Source organism: Aquarana catesbeiana, linkage group LG03, assembly GCF_042186555.1.
Source record: "Aquarana catesbeiana isolate 2022-GZ linkage group LG03, ASM4218655v1, whole genome shotgun sequence".
NCBI classification, from domain to species: Eukaryota; Metazoa; Chordata; class Amphibia; order Anura; family Ranidae; genus Aquarana; species Aquarana catesbeiana.
In genome coordinates, this window is record NC_133326.1 from 131,928,024 (window position 1) to 131,950,532 (window position 22,509).

At 41.9% G+C, this 22,509-nt stretch overlaps 1 protein-coding gene and 1 long non-coding RNA gene across 3 annotated transcripts in view; one reads left to right on the forward strand and one right to left on the reverse strand.

Moving 5' to 3' along the window:
- LOC141131695 (probable serine/threonine-protein kinase pats1) overlaps window positions 1-19,366 on the reverse strand; it is a 34,350-nt gene extending 14,984 nt beyond the window's left edge. Inside the window, exons 1-6 of the mRNA XM_073619257.1 lie at window positions 19,111-19,366; window positions 18,907-19,000; window positions 18,630-18,793; window positions 13,018-13,132; window positions 5,722-5,870; window positions 795-848 (exon numbers count right to left, since the gene is read on the reverse strand). Of these exons, the coding sequence (XP_073475358.1) occupies window positions 795-848; window positions 5,722-5,870; window positions 13,018-13,132; window positions 18,630-18,793; window positions 18,907-19,000; window positions 19,111-19,317 (783 nt within the window). The 5' untranslated portion in view covers window positions 19,318-19,366. The remainder of the gene's footprint in view (window positions 1-794; window positions 849-5,721; window positions 5,871-13,017; window positions 13,133-18,629; window positions 18,794-18,906; window positions 19,001-19,110) is intronic.
- On the forward strand, window positions 15,856-21,101 carry LOC141131696 (uncharacterized). 2 transcript variants are annotated; one of them, XR_012242802.1, is made up of 3 exons: window positions 15,856-16,147; window positions 19,163-19,295; window positions 20,045-21,101. It is a non-coding gene; the product is annotated as an uncharacterized lncRNA (long non-coding RNA). The 2 variants fall into 2 exon arrangements; XR_012242801.1 differs by having other exon boundaries at window positions 15,857-16,147; window positions 19,188-19,295; window positions 20,045-21,100.
- The last annotated feature ends 1,408 nt before the right edge of the window (window positions 21,102-22,509 follow it).

Consider the following 22,509-nt stretch of genomic DNA (forward strand, 5'->3'; position numbering starts at 1 on the left):
TCCTATTGAGAGAAGTAGAGGAGCTGAAGAAACAGCATCTGAGCATCCACCTATGATAGGCGTATTCACATTCGTAATCTGTGCAGGAGCTGGAGAAATGACATCTGAGCATTCATTTGTGACAGGCGCATTTACACAAAATACTGACACAAGGGGTGATCCTTTTTCCAACTCAGTGATTCTCTTTTTGAAATTTTATTTTGTTTTTTATTTTTTTTCTGACATGTTATATCTTTCACTTGGATGTTATAAGTTGCTGGATAAAACAAAACTCTGTCTGTCTTTATTTCAGGCTGCAAAGCAACAAAATGTGATTATTTTAGGGGAAGTTTCCCTGTTCCACTGTCATTTACAACTGCTTTTTTAACTAAAAGAAGACAGTTTAACCACATATTCTATTATGAACTTAAAGCGGTTATGACAGATAGCATGGAGGAAAACTCAAAATGCATTGGGACCTATCCAAAGGGGTAAATAAGTAATTCCTATTGGTTACTCACTCTCTTACCAAAGGCCAGAGAGAAGCTGTACAGGGAGTGCAGTAAACCAGTAAGGGTGCAAACATGACTTGCCCATTAACACACCAAAAAAAGTGGTGGTTTCCTTTTGCATATTTGATATGCATTAACTAGATTGAAATTAAAAGGGGACTAATTAGTCCAGGCTCAGCAAGAAGAGACATCGCCAGACACAGCGGAGGTCGCAGGTTCAGACCCGGGTCCTGACATAGATGTTACAGAGTGACTATCCATTACGTGTGTGGATAAAATATCATAAAGCATATCATCACTTACCCTCTGCAGGCCCAGATGCTCCATGACAAGCTGACATATTTTAGGCTTAGGTTCCTGGCATTAAACACAAAAGTAGACAGTTATTCATAAGTACTAATAAACTGGAGATATAATTCCACATACAATATCTCTTGTCAAAATGTAGAATCTAAATTATTTCAACTCTAAATTAATATAATGAAGACATTACATCTCTTACATGATTGACAGGGCCAGTGCCAGCATAAGGCTACTTAGGCAGCTACCTTAGGGCGCAAGGATGGGGGGGGGGTAAAATCTGAATCATCAGCCACTTGCTGGGGATTCTGATTTTTTTTGTCAGCTGTAGCCCATGAAGCAGGTTGCATTCCTTCTCTGTGTGGCAGAGATGTGCAGGGAATGAGCGAGGCAGAACTCGGGGAGAGGACTCGAACCTGCTATACAGTGGGGTGTGGATCAGCTATAAGGTACCCACCATGTCCCTTTACACCTCCGGCCAGCAGTTCACACTATACAGCGGTGTAGGAGGGGAGTTTGACCCTGGTAGGCACCGGCTTTAGCAAACAAGTGAGTCGTTTGGCTTGTGAACTTGCCTGTGTCTACCCGGGTCAGATGCCCCTCCCCCTCCACCCAATAGTGTGACATGCTGGTCGGAGGTGTAAAGGGAGATATCTGGCACTACAGAGGTGCCGTCTAATAGTGCAGCATAGTAGAGTGGCCATAGGGTGACTTCAGATCCTCTTTAAATAGGCTGCAGAGAGCTTATTTCTGTGGGGGGTGTGGAGTACAAAGGATACTGAAAATGCAGAGTTGTGTGTGTGGAGGGGGGGAGAGATATATGTGTACAAGTGGGTACAGAGGTGTGTTAGGGGTGTGGGGGGTGCAGAAATGTGCATTGGAGTACATGTGCTGGGGGGTGCAGAGGGGTGCTGGGAGTACGGAGGCTTACTAAAAGATACAGAAGATTCTGGGGGGTTGCAGAGGTTTACAAGGGGTACGGAAGTGTGCTGAGGTTGTAGAGGCCTGCTGGGATTTACAAAGGCATGCTGGGGGTGTAGAAGTGTGTGTGAAGGTGAAGAGGTGTGCAGAGGGTGCAAAGGCTTGCTGGGGGCACAGAGGAGTACTTGGGAATACAGAGGATTCTGAGGAGTGCAGAGGTGTGAGGGGGGTATGGAAGTGTACTGGGGCTGTGAAGGTGTGCAAGGGGGTGCAGAGATGTGCGGGGGGGGGGGTAGGTTGCAAGTTGCAGCAAAAATGATCCATTAATTCTAATGTCCCGTACACACGGTCGGACATTGATCGGACATTCCGACAACAAAATCCTAGGATTTTTTCCGACGGATGTTGGCTCAAACTTGTCTTGCATACACACACAAAGTTGTCGGAAAATCCGATCGTTCTGAACGTGGTGACGTAAAACACCTACGTCAGGACTCTAAACGGGGCAGTAGCCAATAGCTTTCATCTCTTTATTTATTCTGAGCATGCGTGGCACTTTGTGCGTCGGATTTGTGTACACACGATCGGAAATTCCGACAACGGATTTTGTTGTTGGAAAATTTTATAGCCTGCTCTCAAACTTTGTGTGTCGGAAAATCCGATGGAAAATGTGTGATGGAGCCTTTAGAGAAGACCTGCCCTGTTTCTAAATATGCTGGCTGGAGAATATGAACTTCTCTGACGTTCTTATCTGCATACTTCAGACAAGTCAATGACTCAGAAAACTCTGAATCCGGGAGCAACCAGGCAACTGGCATTTTTAGCAGAAGGCCAGAAATAGCGGGTTTTGTCTTAGTACCAGTTTCTTGTTAAGCAAATTTGTTAAAAATCAAAAGGTACGACCAAATAATTTTCCAAACATAAAATATCTCTTATCTGAAGCATTTTTTCACCTTACTGTGGATCAACTGGCTTTTTTTCCCTTCTTAGAACACAAGCAAGATTTTTACACTTGATAGTAAAAGTTATATAAAGCCAGTGCACACTGATAATGCTTAAACTAAAGATAACAAACTTTAACTAATGTAAACTTCCAAGTTACCAAGTTAGAGGATTTGTTTTCTCAGCCAAATCACAGTAAATAAATCTCTACATACTATTCCTCACTACTCCAGTACAAAACTAAAAGGCATAAGCAAACTAAATCTCACTGGGAACAAGATATACCTGAAATATCAGATGACAACTGGCAGGAAATTCTGCCCTCACAGTCATCTCCTCCGGCGATAAGGTTATCCATGTGAAGTTCCTACTTAGTGCATATTACACTCAATATATTCTATTCAAAATGGGTAAACAATCCTCCCCTCCTTTGCCCTAAATGCCCATCTGAAAATGGCACATTTTACTACATGGTCCAGGAATGCCCTGTTGTATTACTTTTGGTTGGCTGATACAGACTTCAGAAGCTCCATCCTTCAAACACCTAAGATATGCAACTCATGTAGATGTCTGTTATTTGGGTATTTGGAGGACTTTGATTTACCAAACTGCATGAAACTCTTTTATGCCAAAAAGGCTTTACCGATTCATTAAAAATCACACAATCCTCCTACCCTAGCTCAATGGCTTAGAGCTGGCTCAGAGCTGTTAACCTCAAGTAATCCCTATGTATAAGTTAATATATGAGGCTCAAGGATGGCCAAAAAATGTGAAAAGCTCTGGTCTCCCTGCCTGGTATCGCAACCCACGATACTGCTTGTTAAGTTGTATATGAGTGTATATATGAGTAGAAGTTTAGATGGTACCTAAACGTTATATAGCTGATAAATCTTTATGATGGGCTGATTTGTAATTATACATGTGATTGTCTAATATTGTATGGAACTACAGCTTTAAGTGGATATGAATTATGTAGTTCACAGACCAGACTGGTCTGGCGGTTTGATCCTGGGTTCCATTCCCTAGTTGGCACACAGCAGCCAGACACACAACATTTTCATACTCAGAGACATTAAACGGGCTGTGTAGCTCTTTTTTTAAGATTTTTTGGGTAGAACTTGGATGGGGTAGGGGTGAGCCTGGGGATACTCCAGAAAACTATGGCACAAACAAAGAGGACTTTATTTCTGAACCAGAACTTCGAGGTAAAGTCACCCCCTTTGAAGTTGTAACACTGAGCAACAGGCAAACAGGAATCCCAATAGAGATGCAGCCATGAAGTAAGAAAGAAGAAGCTAAAGATCTTTCAGAGGAGATTAGGAATGTCTCTAGATTCCAGAGGCTGGTACTCGCTGTTTCTAATTTACAGGCAGCCATGTGCAGGGGTCAGCAAATGTCTGTACTCCAGCAGCATGTATCCTGGATCTGTGGTGGACTTTTAAAGAATACTCCAGGATAGGGCAGAGGTCCCCCAGCCAAGCTGTAGCTGGGACTGCACAAAAGTGCTGCAGTCCAAAGTGAAACTCCCAGGGCTGCCACAGCCATGTGGCTGGGTCTTACTCTCCCTGGAACAAGATCCCCCCACTCTAGGCCCAAGCCCATTTATACCTCCCTCTATCCCCTGCTGGTCACCCACCCACTATGTCCTAGGATCCCCTGGGATACAGGGGGAAGAAATTGAGCCAAGCCAGTAAAGTCTAGAGCAGACCTGACTAATCAATAGGTGCTCTCCCTGGGTACAGGGAGAAGCCAAAAACGAAATTAAAAAAAAAAAAAACAGTAGCTCTGAGGGTGTTACAATTAAATGCAGAAATACATTACAGTAAGTGTAAAAAGTGTGTGCATCCACACTGCACCATTGAGGTGGATGGAAATCTGTTTGCTTTGCATTTCAAAAGCCCTTTATAAGGATGTGCTGCCTCTAAGGTAAGTATGCTCAGAATGTATTCATTGCCACATTCTGTATATTTTCTAATTGGAGAGCTCAGATAGTTTAGGTTTAGGGACCGCACTTTGCAAAGGAGCGTTGATGTGGCATGTTGTGCATACATTGGCATGTAGAGCTGAAACATAACTCAAACAAACAATATACATATAAAGAGAATGTATAGTCTGTCCAATGTTTTTTTTTTAAATATGTAAAAGATCCACTTGATATAAATAATATATTCAGTACATGCAAATGTTTTTAAAAATCTTTTTTTCTGCATATAACTTGTAATTATAGGTGTACCTGGACGCAGTCATATTAGCCTATTACATAGTTTCTGTTTACTAGTTTGGTTTGCTACCTAATAGTTGTGCTTTACAGCATCTTTTCACAATGCAGGTCACGGAGACAGCTGATTTATTGAAAACAATTTGCTCCCTCTACAGCTGATATATTGTCTCAATTGCTGTTATCCTTGAACTCCAGGCAGATAAAAAACGGAAAGCAAACATTTTATATTGTAAAGCAGCCTATAGATTATGCAATTTTTTTTCCTTTCACCACTGGTGGAAGGAAAAAAAATGTTTGAATCCCCCATTAGCACTATTTGTGTTGATGGGGGAAATCGCTCTGGCAACACTATTTTGTTCTGCTGGTAGGGAGCCTTCACCACTGGCAGAACAGAATGATCCCTGCTGGTGGCTATATCCAACAGCCAAGTTGATCAATGGATTGATTTTAGTACAACCAGCCTGCCCATAGATTCAGTCCCTGCTGAACCGGCCAAGATTCAATCCATCTATGGCCAGCTTAAAAGTGATGCAATGTCAGAAAAAGTCAATGTTCATTAAATTACATTATCCACTTTAAATATATAAACTAAACTTGAAACTATACATACATAAATGCAAATGTACAAAATCTATAAATACCTTCAAAACTACAAAAAGCATAGTGACTGTCTGCATCTCCCTGTTTTGCACTTTTATGTCATTTGCTACCATATGACCGGTACCCATGAACTGGTAAATGTATCTCCCTGGGTTGACAGTTTAATTGAGATGCAGATTAATCTTTGAAAAACTAGACCCTATAATCATGGGGCAACAGATATGCATTGCTTACAGATGTGATTACCTGTTTCGTTTTTGCAACAATTATTTCCAGGACGTCTTTGATGGGCTCCACATCTGTCTTCTTTTTACAGTTTATTGGGAAAAACTGTTTCTGAAAACAATTAAACAGCTCTGTCTCTCTCTTCATCACATTTTCATAAAAGCGTTGTGCTGTAAAAGAATTCACCAAAATGTTTTAAATAACTGTCTGGGTATTTTCCAGTAACTTGTCATGTAAAACTAACATAACAATCTGGGCGCTGCAATTCTCATTAGGTATCCTCCTACTTCATCAGATAACATAAAAGTAGATATGACTGAGCAGGAACTTTAAGAACCATTTTCAAACTTCATGATTTGGCAGACAAAGCATTTTTTCAACGGACATCTGTGACGTTATTTTCCCTGAACAACTTTTTATGAACAAGCCTATTATAGAAATCTCACATGTCCTTAAGACTTGCTTCTTGAGGCATTAGATGCAAGGCAGAGGCCCTTGTCCCTCAACACTGTGCTTTGCCACCCCCTTGCAAAATACCCTACTCAATATTGGAAGACACGTGGCCTGGTCTAGTACAAGAAAAAGGGATAAAGGGATTCGGGGGGGGGGGGGGGGGGGTCAAGGGTCCAAGTGGGGTTTTGAGGGGAATTTTCTTTTAATGTGTACTGTCAGGACTACATTGCAAACCACCATGCAGCTTTAAGGCATTTGACAAGCTTGTTATTCAAAAGATTAGTGTATTTTTAACTTTTGACCACATTTTGACCTTTACGCCACATGAACAGACCCTCTCCCTGATAAATAGTATTTTTTTTAAATTTCTTTTTGCATGGTACATGCCTCCCATGGCAGTGTCCAGTTCTCCGTGTCCTTTTTTTATATAATAGTGTGCCTACTACCCTTGAAAATGGCCCAAAATAACAAGATTCAGTTCCCACAGACTCAGTGAGGTTAGGCTCTAAGTTTGGAGTTCACAGACTTCATGCTGGATTTGCCAATCCCTAACTGTAATATGGTTTGCATGATATTCAAGACAATAGCATTTCAATAAATAATAATTTGGCTTCTAGTTAAAGTGCAACTCCAGCGAAAACGTTAGGTTTAGTCAGAGTGGGGAAAGGACAGAATCTCTGTCAGGTTTTTATTGCGGTATGTGTCCCCGCTAGGGAGATGAGAAGGGTATTCCCGCACATTCTCGCACATTAAATTGGAGTACACTGAACCAACTGCCTACCGATTATGTTCCACCGTTTCTGTTGACCTGGAATCTCTTTCATTCCTGAACAATGTGACAATATTCGTTACTTTTCCCATAAGTCTTCCATTGCCAATAGGATTCAAGAGTTGGGCTTTAAACGTCTCTCTCGATGGTACATGACCCTTCAAAAAATGTTATCCACAGGTCCCTCCAGTTTGTTGGCAATGTGAAAAGAAGAATGTACATTCCTACACATATCTGGGGAATGTCCTACTCTTAAAAGTTTCTCGAGTGGGGTACAAGCCTATACTAAAAAGCTTACTGATGTTGACCTGGGGAACAACCCTGCTGCATTCTTACTGCATCTACTTATCAAGAAAACAATACAAAAACTTCCTTTTGATTCACATGATCAATCCAGCAAAAGCATGTATCCCGCTCAAATGGAAACAACCTTCGCCCTCTTTGGCTACAGTACAACCCCTAGGGCTTTTTATATGGTTGGAATCTGTTCCATGGGATTTGCAGATGCCCCCTCCCCCCCCCAATTTTCCCTCCCTCTTCTTCCCCCTACTTCCCTCCCCCTTTTTTCCTCTTTTCCCTTTTGCTATTACTGTGGATATGTTGCGTTTTTGTGGACCTACGATCTGATACTCATCCTTTTTCCCAACCTAGGTGATTTTTTAATATCTTCTTCTGCCTCTGTAGGGGTGGCCCAGGACTATAGGTGTGACCTGGGACTCCTTTTTGCCTTTAGTAAAATTTGGAGAAGATTATGGGTTTGCCACTTTGTGGCAGCTGTCTTTCTCAGTGTTGGAGCCAATCGTTAATACTAACACGATGGTGCACAATTGGTAATGCTTGGTGGTTTCCATCTGCTTTCAGTTCAAGAGGTCAAACTATTTATGAGGTATTTGGTGAAGTTAATTTGCAAAAGAACTTAAACAGCAGCAAAAATACAACAGGTTCAGGAAAAAGTAAAGGTAGTCCTGGATTAGTGGGGTAATCCAGAATGGTTGTACTTAGTGATAATTCCTAGGGTAATTCCTAAGGAACGGGAGGACAATTAAGGCTGCGTTGTTTCAATTTCTGCTGCACAGTGTGTGTGTGTGATAGGTTGACAACAATCTCATCAATCCTGCACTTCAGCTGTAGATGCTTATGGCAAAGGGGCCAATCATAGATTAATGCCTTGAGCTTCGGTGAAACCTACTCTGTACTGCTGGACATGCAGAAAAGTGGATGGCAAACCTGCTCTGCACTGCTGGAGATGCTGCTATTTGGGCCAAGCTGGAAGGCGAATTACTTGAGGACTCAGCACTTTAGCCTGGACATCTGCTTCCTTCCCCCTGGTCTGGCGCCAAGTGTCCCGAACCTCCCTGAGCAGTTCACTGAGCTACACTCCACTCCTCCTCCCTGGGAACTGTAGTTTCCTCCCAGCTGTTATGCAGTGCCGCCTGTACATAGTGAAACTACATCTCCTACAATCCCTTTTTTAACAGCATCTCCTCCTCATAGTCTGATGTTAACCAATGGGGGGAGGACATAAAGAGTCAATAGGGACATAGCGAGCAGGCATTATATCAACAACAGAAAGAGGAGACAAGGGAGTCCCCAGAAAGCAAAAAAGGGGAATGGTCAACTACGGCTTATGGTACAAAAATGCAAAAAGGCTTTCCGGAGGGTGCCCTACTCGTGGGGATCGATGTGGAGTCGCTTTACACATCTATTCCCCACGAGTGGGGCATTTTGGCGGTATATCACTTCCTAGAGAAACACTTCCCAGAAATGGGAGCCCAAAATGAATTCATCATTGATCTCCTAGAGCTTGCACTCAAGCACAACTTTTTCCAGTTCTCTGGGTCTAACTATCAGCAGCTGCGTGGCACCTCTATGGGAGCCCCATGGGCCCCGGCCTATGCGTGTCTGCACCTGGGCCGGTGGGAGGAGGAGAAAGTTTATGCCTCATCGATGTACCTCGGCCATGCATGCTGCTGGCTGAGGTACATCGATGATGTCCTGATGGTATGGGCAGGGACTTCAGATGAACTGGAGGTGTTTATGGCAGAGCTAGAAAACGACACTAGAAATATACATCTAACTTATACTGCGGATCCCCATCAACTCTCCTTCCTGGACCTATCTATCCGACTTGAGGGTGGTAGGTTGATTACTAGTACTTTCCGAAAGGAAACAGCCGCAAATACATTACTACAGGCGGATAGCCACCACCCCAAGTCTCTGATACGTGGGATCCCGGTTGGACAGTTCATGAGAATCCGCAGAAATTGCTCTACTGAGGAGGACTACTTTTCCGAATCTAAACAACTCTACCAGAGATTCAGGGAAAGGGGATACCCCCACCGTACCCTCAAGCGAGCAATGAGCATCGCAGGACATAAGAGGAGAGCTGACCTCCTCTTACCCCAGAAAAAGACACAACAGGAGACTGAGGGACTGGTGAGATTTATCACCCCCTATGGGTCCCAGTGGCACCAGGTTAATACAATCCTCTCAAAACATTGGCACATACTGTTGCGGGCTGTTGGGTCGAGGCAAATTATCGGTGAGAGACCGTCAATGGTTGCTAAACGAGCCCAAAACCTCAATGACATGCTGGTGCAATCTGAGTTTGTACGGTCCTCAAATAGAAGTTGGCTCACTGATATGCCTCGGGTCAACGGCATGTTTCCGTGTGGCCACTGTGGCACATGTAAGTATGTGGACCGCTCAAAAACCTTTAGAAATTCGGATGGTAGTCAACAATTTGAGATTCGGTCTTTCATTAACTGTGCAACAACTAGAATACTCTATGTTCTCGAATGCCCATGTCATAAATTGTATGTAGGCAAAACTAAGAGACAGCTGCGTGTTAGATTCGGGGAACACCTGAAGAGTATCAGGCTAAAGGAAGAAACTTCAGTGGCTCAACACTTTTTGGATTTTCATCAGGGCAAAACCACAGGTCTGAGGGTAAAGGGCTTTTATGCCCTTTCTCTGACAGACCATAGGGGTGACTTTGACAGGGTACTCCTACGCAAAGAGAAAAAATGGATATTCAGGCTTGGTACTCTTCAACCTAATGGCTTGAACCACGAACTAAGCCTGAGTGTCTTTCTTGAACCATAAACATTAGGTTTGAAGTGTTTTATAAAGGCTCCCCGGCTGATCTCTTGTTTTGGTTGTTTTTGATAGAATTTATTTCTGACCATGAGGGCCATTCCACCTTATGAGGAAATTTATTACAATGTCTATTGCGCTCTTTACTTGATGCCTGGTGATATGTGAGATTGTATTTCTTTCTCCCCCCTTGCAAATAAGTACTTTTTCGTTTGAGCAACTGATTGGCACCTTTTTTCCACTGCATTACCTGATGTGACCACAAGATGGCAGAAAATAGCTATTTGGCATGGTTTGATCTGATTGGACAGTGTTCCCTATTTAAATCAACCTTAATTCAATGCCAAATTGTTCTGAAGAAGTACGCGGAGGCGTACGAAACATCAACGCAGCCCCTGCAGGGCTTGTCAGCAGGCCTTCAACATGCTTCCTTTTCCAGCAATGTAAAAGGGTTTCCCTGTGATTTGCATACAGCACCATACTTCACAAGCTAATTCCGCATCAGCAATTGAATGCAAAGTTCCTGGTTCCTGGTCTCTTCCTAACCATGTGACCGGTCATGTGATCACACAGTCTGCAGTGTCTACTATTGAGGAGAATGGTGTGCTGTGACTACACACTGAATGTTGCTCTGAACTGACTGTGAGCCGCTCCATGCCAAACAGCAAGACAGCAGAGTCTGAGGACATCCCCAGTACTTGAAAGAGGTGAGAGCCCAATGGGCAGTTTCTCTTTCCCTCCTTACCTGCTTATCAATAGTCTTTGCATCTGTTTGCCATTCACCCTCCTGCATGGATTGACACACTTGAAACTGATGAACTGTGAAAATATCATCCTGGTCTAGATTGGAAAAGAGACTAAGCCCTTTCTTTGGAGTGGTTTGTCCTTTGCTCCTTTTATGCTGCATTGAGGAAATAGTGTTTGTGCACTGGACATACCTAGTAATAGGAACGCTGGTCTTTCCATTTCCAAAACAACTGGTGTAAACACACATTTAGTGCACTGAGTTTGGAAGCTGCTTGTGGAGGATTTCCTTCTAACAGAGGTTTTTTTAAAAAAACCCCACCTAATTCAGCTATGTAAGGTCCTGTCTATGTGGATATATGTGTTTTTTTTTTTTTTTTTTCTCAGTACTGCTCAATCTGATGCACAGTTAATACTAGACCACATAGGACTTGATATCCCATCAGTAGCTTACTCCATGTAATGTTTGGTGCAATACTTTTTTCTTTGGATTCAAATGGACACTGCATGCGTTTTTGGCCTGCAGGCACGCTCTGCAGTTTTATTCATCAATGTTGCAGCATGGTTTTTAATTTTGGTTTAGTGTAGTGAGACGGACTGTGTTATTTAGATACATTGTTTATCTTACATATATTTGGAATTTTTTGTATATGTAAATACCCCCACCCCCCCCTACCCTTAATAAAGCCTTTTTGCATTTTTGTACCATAAGCCGTAGTTGACCATTCCCCTTTTTTGCTTTCTGGGGACTCCCTTGTCTCCTCTTTCTGTTGTTGATATAGTGCCATTGCTTTTAGGGCAGGTATCCCGTCACATATTGACGAATCGGCTGGTACTCTATTTGCTGTTTGCTACTTTGGTGAGTGTGGATTCAAGGACCTTTTACCCCCCATTTTTTACATAGCGAGCAGGCATGCCAGGACTTGTTGTCCCACAATAATAATTCTGCTAAGTTCATCTTTACCTTATTTTCCTTAAAGGGGGCCCTTGTGCCAGTTCCTAGCCACACAATGGGGGTTATTTACTAAAGGCAAATCCACTTTGCACTACAAGTACAAAATGCACTTGAAATTGCACTGAAAGTGCACTTGGAAGTGCAGTCGCTGTAGATCTGAGGGGGACATGCAAGGAAAATAAAAAACAGCATTTTAGCTTGCACATGATTGGATAATAAAATCATCAGAGCTTCCCCTCATTTCAGATCTGCCCCTCAGATTTACAGCGACTGCACTTCCAAGTGCACTTTCAGTGCAATTTCAAGTGCACTTTGCACTTGTAGTGCAAAGTGGATTTGCCTTTCGTAAATAACCCCCTATGACTCTTTCTGTACAATTTGTTTGTTTATATGGAAATGATAGCGCGTCTTTTTTTCAACTAGATGTCTTACTCCTGTATTGATATTAAAATGAGGAGTAAAAAAAAACAATGAGTATGCCCTAATGCAGATGCTGTAACAAACAACATTTGGTATCATTAATAACATCCACACTCATAATTCATGCTTAAAAAAGCATACAGATAAGTCTTAAGGGAACCTCTGGCTGCTGATCTGTCATGTGGTCTTTAGGTAAAATCTACATTTTAGGCTCAGGTTAAGTGTTTGGGTTTAGATGTTAAAGCAAAAGTTATCTGATAGAGAGAAATAAGAGTTGTGTTGGCCATACATTATGCAATTTTCTTTCCTTCAACCACAGGTTGAAGGAAAGAAAATTGCACAGTCATTGTTGATGGGGGGAATCCTTCTCTCGGCTCTACTGTATTCTGACATTGAGAGGTTTCCCCGCCTTCAGAATACAAGGATCATGGCTGCGGGTTATAGCAAGCGGCAGTGATCATACGAAAGAAACCCGACAGGCAAGTTGCACTGAAGCTGATCAGTAGATCAACTTCAGTACAGCTAGCCTGACCATAGATGGATCGAAATCCATCAATTCCTTTTGATCTGTCTATGACTGGCTTTAGGGGTCAGATTAACTGTGAAGGACAGAGGAGGCTAAGGGGTAAGGGTAACATTTTTTAACAAATGAGGCACATTGGGGTGTATTTACTAAAGCTAGAGAGTGCAAAATTGGTCACATTTCTGCATAGAAACCAATCAGCTTCTAACCTCAGCTTGTTCAATTAAGCTTTGTCAATAAAACCTGGAAGTTGATTGGTTTCTTTGCAGAATTGTGACTGATTTTGCACTCTCTAGCTTTAGTAAATAAACCCCTTAGTAAACTGAACTTTTTCTTACAGGTTCTCATTTTTCTTACCTATCAGCATGTGGTTTTCTTCAGGCAGGGTGTCTAAGTGGCTTCCTATGATTATAACATGTGGCAAAGAGTCAGGGTTATAGGCTAAGCTCAGGAATCGCAGCCAGAAAATCATCTAATAGAGAATATTAAAAGAGAACATATGCAAAAAGATATTAGAAACAGTGAAAGTATTAAAAGAGGTACATTTTAATAAGTATATCCAACAAATTAATTTACAAATTGACAATGACATATCGGCAGCGGTGGCGCTAAATTGTTTACAGACCTAATTAAAAAACATGAATATATCCCCAGCTGCTTACTACTGTTAAAAGAGACCTCTTACAATGGACGCAGACTGCTTTCACGTGGTTGGGACAGGTAAATATTATAAAAATGAATATCCTGCCACGTATACTCTTCTTCCTCCAAATGATACTGATACCCTTACCTAGACTTTTTTTTTGACCGCCTGTCCAGCATGCTGTCCGAATTTGTATGGCATGCACGAAAACCCAGAATAGCCCTAAGGGTGCTGAAACGCCCAAAGCGTGAGGGTAGCTTGGGAATCCCAGAGATACGGCGCTACTACCGGGCCATGATCCTCCAGAGGATACTTAACTGGTGCTTCCATATCCACTTCAAGCTATGGGTCTCCCTAGAGAAGAGCTTGGTGGGCAGAAATCTAACCTACGCTCCATGGCTAACCCGGGAACACAGGGGGCTGTCTGATACAACCTCTCCACCTACACATGTGCTCTCAGTCTGGGACAGGATCAATCCACTCCAAAAAATAGCCCCCCCTGTATCCACGCTGGCCCCACTGGGCGGGTTCCTATGGTTTCCCCCAGGCGAACAAATGGCCTTTTTTGGGCCATGGGTAGGAGACGGCAATGCCAGTTGTGGCAAACTCATGAAGGACGGTATACTTCTAAGTTTTGACACCCTCCAAGACAGACATCAAGGCTCCCGCATGAACTTCTGGAGGTATAGACAGCTACACCACTTTTTTGAGACACACGGCCACTCCATTAGGGACCCCTCCACCATCACCTCATTCAAACAACTCTTTGTAGATGACGAACTAATACCCCACATGGTGTCGGAATTGTACCGATTGCTGGGCTCTGCCGTGCATAAACCTAAACACGCCTATATCCGGAGATGGGAAAGGGACTTAGGTCACAAACTCACGGAAACACAACTAACTCACCTATATCAGCTCACTCACTCATCCTCTATTGACTCCAAAACCCAGGAAACAAACTATAAGATACTGTCCCGCTGGTACCGGTACTAGTGGACTTGGCACGTATCCTCCGGGTCTGAGCTCTGCTGGAGAGGATGTGGACACAGAGGCAGGCTTATCCATATATGGTGGGAATGTCCCCTAATCAAATCCTTTTGGGAGGACATTAAAGATCAAATAAAAGATGTACTGGGGCTAGACGTTCCTCTGTCTCCGACACACTTCCTCTTACATGTTCCCCCGATCCCAGTTAGCCGATATAAGAAAAGCACACTGCCCCATTTACTAAACGCAGCAAGGCGCCTGTTTCCAATTTACTGGAAGCAACCCAGAATCCCTACCCAGGAAGAGTGGATCAGCAGGGTGAATGACATCTGGGAGGCAGAGGAATGGATAGCGACCTGCCGGGGGCTCCAGGGACCGATTTACCGGTGTATGGACACCCTGGTTTGAATATGTTTCAGACCCAAGTCACGTGCCCTCCAGCTTAGACACAGCTCTACTAGAACTGGCAGACCCATCCCTTAAGACCCGTAGGCTTTTGAAAACATAGAGGACAGGGAGACAACTGTTGCCATACAGCAGTTGCCGGACTCCAGATGGACCATCTATCTTAACCAGATGCGATGTGCTCGGTGTGGGTGTGATGAAAGCTCCTTACAAGGTTCCAGGTATGACCTGATCGTTCCTCCCCCCCCCTCCCCTTCTTTTTTCCTTTCTTTCTTCTCCTGTTCTCTTTTCGAAACCCCTCAGTAATGACACATATTTTCTGTTGCATAGAGGCCGGTCTAGGATTTACCCAATATGATGTTAATAGACATGATGCCTGATGCCTCTACAGTCACGTGGAAGGCCACCTATTTAAGGGGGGCACTGTTTATCCCCGCGTAGCTTTCAATATACTACTCTCTTGTGCCCCTGGCTCACACGTGGGCAGGGGAAGGTTAGCAGGAGGCTATGTTAGCCCCCCTCCGCCACGGCCGTGGGCCCGGGACCATACTTTCATTGAGGAATTAATGATAGCCCCCATCGGCTCAACACCCATGGTGAGGCTACCATACCAAGGCTTATATGCATCAGTTGTCTCGCACACATATCTAAGATATCCACGGGGACTGCCCCCACTGAGAACCTTTTAAGAGGATAGCCTTTCGGCTACCTTGCCAGATATTCCCAGAGTACTTCTTCCTTATACTATATTCTTACTTATGTGTTCAATCCATTTGTATGCAATGTTTATGCACAATGAGCCCACATGGGCCTGAGATTTTATTTTACAAATGTTGAACATGACATGTTACTTGTCTTTTGCAAAAATAAAGATTATACAAAAAACATGAATATGAGCATCTCAACATAGCATGCAACTATGTTTATGCAGCAATAAGTAAAACAAATGTAGCACCCTTGTCCCAAAGCAGGCATACAGGTAAATTTAGTTAATTGGCTAATTTGTAGTGTTTAGTGGTCAAATGGCTTCCTTCCTAATCCTGTTTAGCTGTGGCCTCCTTTTTGTCAGTAGGTGGCGCTGTTGTCTTTGACAAGCTACAGTGAATTCAGGTTATGAATAAACATACCTTTCTCAACCAATCAGACTGGCTGCTTTGAATGCTGGGAAAAAGTATTTATTTGGAGTCAGGTGATTGGAGACTTCCCTGCTCAGGCTGCAGTCTGGTGGGATGTGTGTGAAACAGCTCCTACTCGGTAGGCCTAAAGCCTGAGGCCTAACCATGTGCTTAAGGTTCTGCAAGAGAGAGCCTGCTTACTACCTAGAGGCATGAAGGAAAGGATGGAGACCTGAGATTAAGTACCAGAGGTGACTCTTGCATGAACCAGGGACCCATGAAGAGCCTGGTAAAGCGTCAAGATGGAATCATCCATAGAGCTCCTGCACCACCTGTGAGTTAAGTTCAGCTACCATAGGAGACAGCCTATTCTACAAAGTACAGATGTGTTGGTTCAGCTTAAAGGTTCTTTTCCACTACTGCTGTCTGCCTTATCTTACCTTTTCGTCTAAGGAGTCTGCCTATCTGCTGATCATTACTATTTTTGACTAAGGGTGTCCTGCGCCCTATACCCTCTCTCCCGCATTTTTCCTGTTGTGAGAAATAAACTTCTCTCTGTTCAAGCATAAAAAAAAAAAACTGGCGCCCAATTTTCTATCTTATTCATCAAGCACCATGCCTAGTAACCATCACCCTGAGGAAGTCAGCCCTCCCCACCTCTGGGGGTCACCACTAGGCTCCCCAGAAATTTGGGGTAGGCGCTACACAAACTTATGAGCATGACAGCCCACTCTTGCTAATAAGCACAACACAATGATACTTCCATTGGTGTGTGAATCACTGTCACAGTCGGGTCTAACTCAAGGTTATGACCCAAGAGCAGTCAATTTATCTACTACTTCAATTGCTACCATGTCATCTTCCATCCAAATGCCAGCACTGGCTATTGGAATGTAAGCCCAGAGAAATAAATTTAAAGTGTCACTAAAGGCATTTTTTTGGTTTTGGATAGAGTGTAGAGGGATTATAACACCTGTCAGATTTTTATTGCTGTCTGTGTCCCCATTAGGGAGATTCACCCTCTCTATTTGTTTACCATTATTATCAAAAGTTAAAGTAAAAGAAAATCCCACATTATGAGTTGTCCCTAGAACAGGAATAAAGGGAAATCTTCCAATGGGGGATGCTAGATCTTGTAATTTTAGGGCCAACCAAGCATTTCCCTAATTTTGGGGGGATTTTCTCTATCTTCCTATATTGGCTATGGAACAGGAAGTGAATGGAAATCTCCCCAGTGGGACACAGATTGCAGGAAAAATCTGACAGGGGTTAAAACACTCCCTTACTCTGTCCAAAATTTAAAAAAAGATTTGCCTTTAGTTCTACTTTAACCTCTTGCTGACCCGCTCACAGTAAATGTATTGCGAAGTAGTGGTATGTTGCAGTGAGCATGTGCACTGGTGCACCCACTGGGGCTTGCAGTGATGTGATTTCGTGACCGCTGTGTCCGCTGCACACAGCGGATCACTGTGACCGGTACCTGGCCACTGTGAGCTGCTGGGGTATCATGTGATTGCTATGATTGGTCATAGCGATCACATGATTAGAATGTCGGCAAAACAGTCATGAATGGCTTCCATTTATAACTGTTTTGCTTAGTATTGTGATGCTGTGATTGGTATCACATGGTACCTGCGCCAATCACAGCACTCTGTACTGTGTGATTAGCTGTAACCAATCTCAGGTCACAATAGTAATCAAGCTGCCATAAATGAAAGCCATTCATGATAGCTAAAACTATTCCTAATAACAGTGATCATCACTATTATAAGCAATAATAGTGTAAAAGAAAATCCCTGATCCTCCCAGTTTAGTACAGTGTCACTATGGTGACACTGAACTACTCTAATGACAGGATGTAAAAAAAATGAAATACTTTTTTTTATACATACTGTCACTAGTCAGTATCACTGATCACCGCCACACCAGTGACAGTATGTAAAAAGAAAAAAATTATACTGTCCTGGCATTTTAGGGCCTGACAAAATGAGGCAGTCAGTACATCAGGAGTGATCCGTTTTCAAATATATATATACCATAGTTTGTAGACTCTATCTAACTTCCACACAGACTAAATATTATATACTGATGTGGGTTATTTTTTACCAAAGAAAGGTAACAGACCACAATTTGGTTTAAATTTATGAAGAAAAAAGTTTTTTTTCCAATTTTTTTTATATAGCAAAACATAAAAAAGCCAGTGGTGATTAAAAACAGCACCAAAAGAAACTCTATTTGCCTGAAAAAAAATGATAAAAGTGTCATTTTAGTACAGTATTGCATTAATGCACAATTGCTAGTTAAACTAGCACACTGCTGAATAACAAAAGTACAATGTCTGCCTTTCCCGTTCCAATCCCTTAGGGCACTGTTCATTGCTAAGTGATAGATGTTCTTTAAATAATAATATTGGTAAAGAGAATTTGAGGAACAACACTCTTGAATACACAATTTTGCTGTTAAAATATCATGATTATATTTACAAAATTAATTAAAAACACAACATCTCCACAACATCTAATCACCTTAAATAATAATGTTTTCTTTTCTAGCTAATAAAAGTCTCAAAAATGCTACAGAAGCAGCTATATTTTGATCTAAATAGTTTATAAAAAAAGTAAGGTGGTGATAGTCACCAAATGTCAATCTAGAAAAGCATACTACTATGGTTTCTTATGTTTAGTTGTGACTAGTGAAGTTGATTTACTAAAGCATATAAATAAGAGCGAAGACATGAGAACTTTGTAAACCTTTATCAGTTGTCTGCTAATAATATTTTAATTAAAATAACAAGAAAGACAGTGGGACTTCTGTACCTGGTCAATTGCTTGCTTTTGTGCTCCATGCAGGTCACTCTCAATCCCTTTGAGACTGAAGACCACACAATATATAGTGTTGGGTCCACTAGTGTTGAGAAGGAGAGAATGAGTAAAACAGTACTCCATTTGCCCAGCAAAGTCCCATATAACCAACGAACCATCTGAAGAAAGAGGACAGAAAAGAAAAATAGTGTAACTTATTTTGATCTCACAAAAATGTCACTCTTATTGTTGTCTCACCACCACAAACAAAGTTAAATGCGTAGCCACTCACCCTTTAGATTAGTCTCTGAACAGGACACCCCTTGTGTAGATGGAGGAGATTCAGTTCCATTAAAATAATACTGAAATTTTGAAAGTAGCCCAGTCTGTTAAATAAAAATGGGGAATAAAATAATAGTAGTGTAGGACAAATCAGTAACAAATATGTGATGTAAAAATGTGGAATTTAAATTCTGCTTGTATAGCTTTCATTTACCTCTTTTAATGTGTTGACAAATGTGGTTTTTCCAACTCCACTATGCCCACAGATAAAGAGCTTCACCTTCTTCCTAGGCTTTCCACTCTGAGTACCAACCTCCATAACATGATTACCAACCTCCAGAACAGAATTACCAGCCTCCATAACAGGATTACCAGCCTCCATAACAGGAAAAGGCAAAGGTCGGTCTTTCAAGAACACCATCTGCTGCTCCTAAACAGATCAGAATAAAATTGACTCTAGACATTTAAAGTTGATTGGACATGTAGGCACGATAGGACTACCCTTTTGTTGCCCAGCACTTACACAAACATGAATGCTCAGCCAAGTGTCTGAATTTATTCAGCAGCTATGGGAACAGGAGAAAAGTGCAGGTAGCAGTGTTAATTTTGACATTAAATTTCGAATTAGTTTTAGTCATAGTCTTTTGACTAAAATGCCATTTTAGTTTTAGTCATATTTTAGTCTTTTAACTAAAATGCCATTTTAGTTTGTGTCATATTTTAGTCATCTGAATTGTTTTAGTTTTAGTAGTATTTTAGTCGACTAAAATCTCCTACATTTTAAGTGACTAAAATCAAATGGGTTTAGTTAAATTGTAATGCCAAACTCATATACTTCCTCCAATATAACTTCCTATTGCTTCCTCCAATATAATCATAGGCCATAACATAGTAATCAAAGAGGAGCTACATCAAGAAGAATTTAGCCTAACATTTAGGCTCTATCTAGTAAAGAAACCATATGTCTAAGGCTATAAACCCAGAAGTATCAGCAACTGGTTGCAAACGTAAAATAATTTTTTTTTTTTTTTTTTTTAATAATCATGAAATAACATTTCAATAAACTGTAGGTCACTCATAGCTAAGTACATCGAGAGATAGGGGTACATCATTGTCAGGAAGTAAACCTAAAGCCTCATATCACACAGCCTCAAGAAAGAAGGAAAGAAGGAAAGAAAGAAAGAAGGAAAGAAAGAAAGAAAGAAAGAAAGAAAGAAAGAAAGAAAGAAAGAAAGAAAGAAAGAAAGAAAGAAAGAAAGAAAGAAAGAAAGAAAGAAAGAAAGAAAGAAAGAAAGAAAGAAAGAAAGAAAGAAAGAAAGAAAGAAAGATATACAAAGCTTTGGACTTAGGCTGGACACTACTGAAACAAAAGTTGATAAAACGGTGAACAGAATTAACCAAAATTCTAGGATGCAGCAGAACTACAGGGAGATTGGAGGAGGCCTACACAAAAATCAAGGATTTGGAGAATAGGTCCCGACGTTATAATATATGCATACGGGGACTCCCAGAAACCCACACAGACCTGGAAGGAGCCATACGCATCCTCATGAAAGAACTAATACCTGACATATCACCACATCACCTGGAAGTCGACCGAATCCATAGAGTCTTGATAGCCCCAAGGTCTGATAGACTACCGCGAGACATAATAGTGAAACCGCATTACTACAAGATTAAAGAAAAATGAATGGCGGCCTCCAGGTACAAACAAGATCTGAATTTACTTAGAGCTCCGATACAACTATTCACAGACCTTGCCCCTTCCACAGTGCAAAAACGCCGTACCCTAAAGCCACTCTTACAGCAACTACTGAACTGCCAAATTAAATACCGTTGGTCTTTCCCCTTCCATCTCTCCTTTACATACAGAGGCAAAAACTATTCCTTTTCAAATTACCACGATGGAGAAGGGCTTCTACTAGAACTGGGAATCATCTCTAGGGACCACCCGTCCACACCGTCTACCAACCACCAGAATCAAGCTTTATCCCCCATTTGGTCCTCACAACGCCCCAGGAATAACGGAAGGATCCCATCACCAACCTGAGTATGATAAGATTAGAGGGCATATCTCTGAATTATATACAGTCCTAACAAATTTTACTGAAAATTGGAATATATGAAGAGATGGGAGGCAGACCTCCAGGAGAAAGACAGAAAGATGGGGAATATGGCGCTACCTACTAGAAAGAGATGGCACCAATATCAAAAATAACAAATATAACAAGGCGTGGGTGGGAGAAATGGGGGGAGCATGAATGCTGCACTGGATCAGGTGAGTGCGGACCCTTGAGGGGGAGCACAGAAGTCACCTGTGGACACTACGAGCACTCAAGTCACCTAACATATTTTGTATGTGTCATATTCGAGGAGCATCAGACGTACACCATATGGACTGTCATTTATCCATATATATATGAACTTTTATCTTAGCCTTATTTTTACACCCTTGATTGTGGTTGTTTTTCACGCTTACATGTGATATTTATCTTTACTTTATTTCTATAATATTTTATTTTATATTTTCTTCAAGAATTTTCACATCCTGGCAGCTGAATTGTTTATTAATAAGGAAGTTTCAGGATATCACACATAGCTCATTGGACACACATGTGTCTTTTTCCTTTGGGCTTGTAGTTAATGGCACGCACCTGACACACTTAAATATATTTGGTATACACCTGTGTTTTGTGACTACGTGGTGGGCAACTTGTGCAGTAATTTCGGGCACATACATATTATATCTGTATATATGATGTGATTTCACTACCCACTTGTATGTTACAAAAATTTTTTTTACATATACAGTCACTTTATTTGAGGTAAGGGTTTGTGTATGAGTGGTGTACACATAGTTCCAGTGCAGCATTCATGCTCCCCCCATTTCTCCCACCCACGCCTTGTTATATTTGTTATTTTTGATATTGGTGCTATCTCTTGCTAGTAGATAGCGCCATATTCCCCATCTTTCTGTCATTCATCATTTAGAGTTCCCTCAGGGGAGTCTCATTAGGGGAGGCAGCACACCTACGCATACTCATCCTAAGCGCGGTCTTACATATATTATTGCTCGTTATAGACTTCCAGGAGAGTATTGAGCGAGGGGCAAAAATAGCCCAGGGGGCCACGAAATCTATCATAAATACATCATTAATGGAAGCAAATTACAAAGTCATAATGAGATGGTACATGGTCTCGGCAAGACTGGCAACCTTCATTCCCAAGGCATCCCCTCGATGTTTTTGAGGCTGGGGATGATGTATCACGTGTGGTGGCAGTGCCCCAAGGTGAGGCGCTACTGGATTAGGGTGTACAATTTTATATACACCCTCACCCAGGTAAACCTTGTTAAGTCCCCTAGACAAGCACTGTTGGGTGCCGAGGTAGAATCAGCCTCAAGATTCCGGAAACGTCTCATAACGTATGTATTTACAGCAGCAAAAATCACAATAGCGAAATCATGGAAATCGGCGGTGGTGCCGTTTGATCAGCTCAAACACAAACTCTCCTGGATCATGCTTAATGAACAAATGACTGCAATCTTAAATGATAAAATACAACAGATTGAAAAGATTTGGGTTACTTGAATCCGATACTTAACGGGAGACCC